This window comes from Corvus brachyrhynchos, unplaced genomic scaffold, assembly GCF_000691975.1.
Source record: "Corvus brachyrhynchos isolate BGI_N302 unplaced genomic scaffold, ASM69197v1 scaffold280, whole genome shotgun sequence".
NCBI lineage: Eukaryota > Metazoa > Chordata > Aves > Passeriformes > Corvidae > Corvus > Corvus brachyrhynchos.
The window spans coordinates 1,080,886-1,088,448 of NW_008236198.1; the positions used below are offsets into that span (position 1 = coordinate 1,080,886).

Consider the following 7,563-nt stretch of genomic DNA (forward strand, 5'->3'; position numbering starts at 1 on the left):
AGGGAGGTTTAGAGGCCCCATGCCTGGAGGGCTGGAGGTGGCACTCAGTGCTTTGGGCTGGGGACAAGGGGGGATCAGGCACAGGTTGGACCCAGTGGTCTGGGAGGGCTTTTCCAGCTTAAATGAATCTGGGATCCTGAATCTTCTTTGAACCTGAGCTTCAGAGTCCCGTCTGACCAACCATTGCACGTTCTTTAACAGTTGGTTTGGAGCTGCTTTGGAATCAGTTGTTTCCCTCTGCAGGTTGCCTTACACACTGGGGAACCTCCCTCAGCTGAAATTCCTGGCACTGGAGGGAAATCCTTTGAGAACCATTCGGAGAGACCTGCTGCAAGTAAGCACTGGGGCTTGGTTGTGTGTGAACATTTGTGCAGGAAGGACCTGGAGCTGCTGGAGAGAGTCCAGAGGAGGCACCAGAATGATCAGAGAGATGGAGCAGCACTGCTGGGAGAGTTGGGATTGTTCAGCCTGAAGAGGAGAAGCTTTGGGGTGACCTCACTGTGGCCTTGCAGGGCCTGAAGGGCCTTCAAGAGAGCTGGAGAGGGACTTTGATCAAGGGATGGAGTGACAGGACAAGGGGCAGGGATAGATGGGATATTGGGAAGGAATTGTTCCCTGGGAGGGTGGGCAGGCCCTGGCACAGGGTGCCCAGATGGCACTGGATGGGATTTAATATCTTGTCTTAATTAAGGATGTAGGATTCAGTTGTCTGTTCTCTTGTAGGAGAAGCAGCAGAAGGAGGGTGTGAGTTGTTCCTGAGAAAAGGAGTCCTCAGGGCAGCAGGGAGGCTGGAGCATGGGCACTGCTCGTGCTGCAGAATTCCCTGTTATTTCTTCCCTCTCAGGCCCCCCTCCTCAGTGGTGTTGTACATTCCTACTTCTGTGCCTTTGCCAGGCTTGTAAAATCAATGTTCCTAAAGCTCTGGGATGCTCCAAAAATAAGCAGCACTGACAAGTCTGTGTTGCAATGAAATCTCTAACATCTGTCAGGAGGGGGAAACCCTCATGCGCCTGACTGAGGGAGCAGAGTGTGCACTGAGTTAATGAGCACTTGTCCAAAGTGCTCCTGGAAAGGAGTCTGAGTCAGGGCTGCTGGAGTCCTGCTATTCCCTGGATTACTGAGGATTTGCTGCTTCAGCTGGAATTGTCGCTGCTGGGCTGTATTTGCCACCTGGAGCAAAGGCCAGGCACGAGGAGTCCGTCAGGCTGTGTTCTATTTGCGCTGCCTGGATCCATCACTGGCACTGTAAATCCACGTGGCTGCAATTTTCTGTGCCTGGCTGGATTTTTCACACTTGGTTTAGAGGAGCAATTGATGGAGGAGCTTTAGGGCTCCCCAGGTACTGCTTGGAGCAGGTGGATACTGAGATAAAGGGCTGGGGTGAGTGCAGTGGAGCAGCAGATTCTTGTCTTCTCCAGCCCTGCCCAGCTCACCTTCTCTTCCTCAGGCCTCTCACTCCAGTCCCAACCCCATTCCTGGTTCTTGATGAATTTCCAGTTGATTTCTGTTAAATCTTGGTGTGCTTTTGTTACCTCCCATGCCATCACTTAGCTTTGGAGCTTTGCCTTGCTCTCTGCTTTCCTCTCCACGTGTGTGTTACTGAGGTTTGAGTTTGACCTTCACCTTTCCCTCGCAGCTTCCCAGCTTGTTCCCTGTTGGCTTCCCTTGCCATGCTCAGCACAGCCCCACCTCTCCCTGCCTGTCTCCTTGTGACAATTCCTTCCTTTCCAGCATCCACATTCCCTTCATCTCTCTGTGTTCATCCAGTCTCTATCATAGGCTGTGTCAGCTGGAATGAGAAATGTTCATTCACATCCAGCACTTTAGGTCAGTCCCTGGCTCTGAAACCTGTAAAATCATACCCCAAACCTGCCTTTCCCCTAAAACAAACAGTCCAGAGGAGATTGGGCTTCACTACTCACAGGTTATGCACGTGGCAACTGTGTCTCACCACTGGAAGTTGCTGTGAGAGGACTGAGGGAAATCTTTGGAGCTGTTAAAAATCCCTGCAAATTCTGCCAACTGCTGTGATTTTCCCAGAGTTTATAATTTGGGCCATAAAAAAGTAGCAGAACAATGAGCAGTCGGCTTCACTGACAAACTGTAGATGTCTTCTCCACAGCAAATTGTGCTGGAGCTTTTTTAAAGGGAAAATTAAGCTCATGGGAGCTTTTTTCCTTGCTTTTGGAAGTGACAAAACTCTTCACATAAGGAGCTACAAAAGTGGAGCCTGAGGCTGTCCTTTAGGATCAGAAATTTTCAGCTGGAATAAATAAAATTCCAGCTAAGCAAGTTCCCAGGCTGCTGTGGAGGAGGGTTTTGCTGTGGAGGAGGGTTTTGCTGTGGGATTTTCAGTGAAATTTTTAGTCAGGAGTGCTGTGGGATCCACCTGTGTGCTGGAATTGTCCCCCCAGCTGCACAAACACTGCTGAGTGACTTGGGTTTTGTTTCTTTTTTAAAGAAAGGAACCCAGGAACTGCTGAAATACCTGAGAAGCAAAATCCAAGGTATGTTGCTTTCTTCTGCTGCATTTTAAAGAGAATATTCTAAGAAATTAAAATAAATTAGAATTTAGGACGTGCAGTTGTTTAAATCCAGGTCCCCCCAGTTATCCTGCAGTAATGATTTCCTTTACTCAACAATTTGCTGTGATATTTCTGTTTCTTTTTCTTATCCTGTTAGCTAATACTGAATAATAAACATTCTTAATTGAGGATTATCATTTACAAACCCAATCTCTGGATGTTTGGCCTCTGTATTTCGAAGGGGCCTCAATAGATGGCTCAGGTGCCCTTGCCAGTGGTGTGAGTGTTCCTTTCCCAGGGGGTCTCTGCACTGGCCAGAGGATGGCAGCATTAATCAGCCTCAAAAATTCCTTCCAGACATCCTCTTCCGTGGAAATCTGCCCTGTGAACTTGACAGGAGTTCATGGAATGCTCAGTGTGGTGAACTCCCAGCAGGGAATACCACTGTGGAGAACACAATTAACTCATGTCTTGCATGTCCAGCAGTGCTCGTGGTTTTCCCCTGCCTCTTAGGGCATCCGTGGAGCTAAAACGGTGCCACTCCTGTTTCTGGAGAGATGTAAATTGGAAAATTCCTCTCTTTTTAGCTTCTTTCTGCCCCTTTTGCCCTTCCTTAACTACTTGTGGTTGGGCACAGTTGTTAGTAGGCTTTTATTGCTGGATGCTGCTGAGTTTCCAGAGAGTTTTGCTGGATTCCTTTGAGTGGAAGTTGGATTTATGGAATGGTTGGACTCGCCCTGCTCAGCTGGGTGGGAATTCCCATTTCAGGTGTGCAGGAGCTTTTTCATGTGGATTGTGGGGAGTAATCAGAAGGAACTTCATAGAGGGGGGTTGGTAAATACTAATGCTTTAACTGGAGTTGTGGTCAGATGTGCTGGTGTGGATAAAGCTGCTCTATATCATCATTTCCAGTCAGAATTCCCTTTTTTCAGGGAATTTCAGAATTTTTGTAGTTTCCAGCTCCCTACCCCATGGAGCAGAGCCTCACAGAGCAGCTGCCACCAGCACATCTCTAGTACTTCCTCCCCTGCTTTGCAAAGTCCAGGTCAATCCTTCTCCCTCCCACACCCTAAAAGAACCCCCAAATCCAAGATGGAAAAACCCCTTTATAAGGAAATGATGGAAATAATCCGAATCTGATGGTTTTCAGTTGAGCCAGAGTAGATCAGGATTAGAGGGGGATGGTGGCAGCTGCCTGGGGCCACTCAGAGCAGCTCAGCTGTGTCACTGCACCCCTCTGGTGTCCCCAGATGATGGACCTGGCCCCAATGAAGAGGCTCCTGTGCCAGCCATGACTCTTCCTAGCCAGTCCATGGTCAACACCCACGCCATAACCACGCTGAAATTACTGGAATACAGGTATTTGGGAATAGTACCCATTCCTGAAGTTGTAAGAACACTGTCCTGTTTTATGCTTGCTGTGACAGCCATGACTCTTCCCAGCCAGTCCATGGTCAACACCCACGCCATAACCACGCTGAAATTACTGGAATACAGGTATTTGGGAATAGTACCCATTCCTGAAGTTGTAAGAACACTGTCCTGTTTCATGCTTGTGGGTTTTTTCCCCACCTTCATTATACACCAAGCTGTCCCCAAACCCTGCTGCATGGGAGCATTTCCCCCTTTAATTCCTGTGCTTGGGAATAGGCAGATTTGGATTGTGGGGTTGGAACTATTTTTTGTATTATCAAATATCCTGCAATAACTCACTGAAGTGCTGAATCCCAGCAGGTGCTTTTAGTACCTTTGAAACTCTTTATGATTTTCACTAAGTCCCAGAACATCTTGTAGTAGGGGACTGCCTGCTCAGTTATTCCTTAGATGGACCTGGAATGGTTGGGAAAGGGAAAAAAGTCCTGTTTGGTGACACTGTGGACATGGGGCAGTGGTGGGAGCTTTCTGCAGCTGTTACCTGTGTGTTCTACTCCTAATTTTCTCTAAAAGAAGGCAGAAACGCGCTGTTAATTAGCAGGCAGTGGTTAATTGGTGTCACTTCTGTCCCAGTGACAAGCAGGCTGCCGAGATCCCCGCTGCCGTGTTTGATGCCGTGGGCACCAATCCCGTGGCCACCGTGAACTTCAGCAAGAACCAGCTCCGGGAGATCCCCCCCAGGTACTGCTGGGAAGGGCATTCCCAGCTGGGATTTGCTCTTCTGCCTTTGTTTCAGCATCCTCTTCTCCCCCTGAGCTGTTGGGGCTCTGTGTGCACACAAACCCGAGTGTGAGGAGGCACCAGTGCCACCCTCGTGTGCAGGGGGGCTGTGCAGTCACCGCTGCCAGCCACAGCCAAGGAAAAGCTTTCCCTGGCACTGCTGGGAGGAAATCATCCCTCTGTGTTAGCAGGGAGGTTGCTGTGTCTCTGGGAGCTCAAAAAATCATCCACACTGATTTTTGAGGACACCGCCACCCTTGTGGGGGTGATTTATTCCCAGGTGGGGTGAACATTGAACCTCTGGCACAGACAGCTTGGAGAGGTGCAATCCCTGAGGGAAAAAAGGCTTCTAGAGACTCAGTTTTGGGAGCTGCTGCTTGTGCACCCTGTGCTTTGTCACTTTTTGTGTGAGAGGCTGCTGCTTTCCCTGGGATAGGTGTGGGGGAGTGTGCAGCTGGCTCAGAATTCCAGGCCGATCCAGACAAGAGACAGGAGTGTCTTCTCATTTAATTGCTTTTTGTTTTGGGGCTAAACCAGAGATTCTGTTTGAGGGACTCAGCAGGGAACTTCTTGAGCTGTTAAAACCTTTACACCAAAGCATGTTAATACAATAGATGCAGCAGATACTCCTGCAATTTGTAACAGCACAACAATGAGCAGAAACAAAAGATGGGGAAAAAAATAGGAATTTCTGTCAGGTTTTTTTGGCTGCAGAAGAAGGTGGGTAAAGTCTGTGTTAAAACATCTCCAGGGCAGGAGGTGGCAGTGATGTCACCTGTGCTATGGTCTCTGCAATAGCTGCTGACTGCATTTACTGAGGAGGCTTTGGTTGCATCATCTGTGAGAGAAATCAGTGAGAGAAAGTGCAGTCTGATAAGTGTAGATAAACGATTTGAGCTTTGCCTTACCCCAAGCGTAAGGCTGGAGGAGCAGCAGCTCCCACAGGTGGCATCCCATGGTCTTCCCAAAATCCCTTCAGAAAAGCCAAGAAACACAACATGTCCTTGATTTGTGGAATAAACCGGGGGTAGTAACTGAGAATGCAGCCCTGAGCTTCCATAATGGAAGCATCTTCCTTTTGTGCTTCAGGCTTGTGGAGCTGAAGGACTCAGTCTGTGATGTCAGCCTGGGCTTCAACAAGATCTCCTCCGTTTCCTCGGAGCTGTGCCTGCTCCATAAACTGACACATTTGGATCTCAGGTTGGTGATGTGTGTTGCACTTCCTTCCCTGGGATCTTCTTTCCCTGCCTCCCTACGCCAGCCATCTGTTCCAGTGGGATGGCAGCACTGAAATCATCTCTCACTCCCAAAATGCCTCCATGGCAGAGCCAGAATAGGACGTGGCCTAAATTTGGGCCTTGCTTAAAAAGCAATGGACTGGTTCTGAGACTTGTTGGAGGAGAGATCCTGCCTCAGTCAGGAAAGGGTTCTGAGATGTTGCTACTTCAAAACACTCCCACCACCCCCCAGGAGAAAACCACACCAGAAAATCCTGGGAGTTAGTATGGGGAAGGTGCAGATTTTGTTGCACTGCCAGAAACAGAGGCAAGAGCTGGTTCCTTGTTGTCACCTTGCCTCCTCTGACTCCTGAGAAATGCTCCCAGCATTGTTTAGATCAGGACTAGCTCAGTGCATGGATTTTGGGGAGGTTTAGAGTGACCTGAATGATTCACTTTGGCTCCAGGATCTGTGTACTTTGATAAGCTTTCCTCTGGGAACAAGGAGCTGAATTTCAGGCACGTTTGTGGAGTTGGTGGGTGCTTGGGAATCTTTAGAGGACAGGCTCTGAGTGTCTTCCTGGCAGAAATGGGAATCCATGGCATGCTCCTGCCCCCGTTATGGGGCAGGAAACTGGCCCCAGACTGTGTAGCTGATCAGCATGATCAATATGTTCTGTCCTGGGGGTTCTCAGCCAAAACCCCAACTAAGTTTAGTGATTGTTGTTTCGTCTCTTCCTCTGATAACAGGAACAATGTTCTGACAGCCTTGCCCGAGGGGATGGAGGCACTGAAAAGGCTGCACACAATAAATCTTGCTTTTAATAGGTGAGCAACTGTAGGTTTTTTTAATACAACAATAAAAAGAGCTGGGCTCAATTTGACACAATTTTCCTGTGGTGTGAGAACCAGGAGCCACTTCAACCAGCTGGGGGCTCCTGTTTTGAATGGCCTGTTTCTGACCATCCCTCCTTTGTCTTCCTGAAGATTTAAGGTGTTCCCCAGTGTCCTCTATCACCTGCCAGCCCTGGAGACCATCCTGCTCAGCAACAACCAGGTGGGATCCATCGACCCTGTGCAGCTGAAGGAGATGGACAAGCTGGGAACGCTGGACCTGCAGAACAATGACCTCCTCCAGGTGCCCCCAGAGCTGGGCAACTGTGAGAACCTCAGGTGTGTGGGGTCATGGGGGCCTGGGTATAAACGCGTGTTCTGTATGGATTCTTCAGGGAATGTTTCCTAGAGGAAAAAGCGCCTGTTGGCAGGGCATTGGGTTTGCCCAAAAAGGGTCACTCTGAGCATTTGTAGAACAGGGCAGTTTCTTCCATAATTTCTTCCCTAATTTCTCAGTATTGCAGGGAATTGGAGGAGTTGTTTCATCATTTAAAGCTGATGTTGAGGGTCTGTTGGTTGTGTGAAGCTCATGGTGGAGCTTTGGGGGGTCACATTTCCTGTGCTCCCAGTCATGCTGCTGGTGCACCGCCCGTTGAGCAGGGAGGTTGGATCAGCTGACCCCACTGCTCCCTTCCAGCCTGAGCCACTCTGGCATTCTGTTTCTATATTCCAGAGTTCTTTTCTCACTCCTCCTGGTAGAGGCTGAAGGAGTGGGGTGTGTGCTACACCCCCACTGATTTATCAGTGTAAATTAAAATTAATCTCTCTCCAAA

At 49.0% G+C, this 7,563-nt stretch overlaps 1 protein-coding gene across 1 annotated transcript in view; it reads left to right on the forward strand.

The window, feature by feature from the left end:
- The window catches only part of LRRC40 (leucine rich repeat containing 40), a 12,136-nt gene that overhangs the window by 3,681 nt on the left and 892 nt on the right, over positions 1 to 7,563 (forward strand). Inside the window, exons 7-13 of the mRNA XM_017740965.1 lie at positions 244 to 334; positions 2,462 to 2,507; positions 3,776 to 3,884; positions 4,533 to 4,640; positions 5,769 to 5,879; positions 6,647 to 6,724; positions 6,884 to 7,069. Of these exons, the coding sequence (XP_017596454.1) occupies positions 244 to 334; positions 2,462 to 2,507; positions 3,776 to 3,884; positions 4,533 to 4,640; positions 5,769 to 5,879; positions 6,647 to 6,724; positions 6,884 to 7,069 (729 nt within the window). The remainder of the gene's footprint in view (positions 1 to 243; positions 335 to 2,461; positions 2,508 to 3,775; positions 3,885 to 4,532; positions 4,641 to 5,768; positions 5,880 to 6,646; positions 6,725 to 6,883; positions 7,070 to 7,563) is intronic.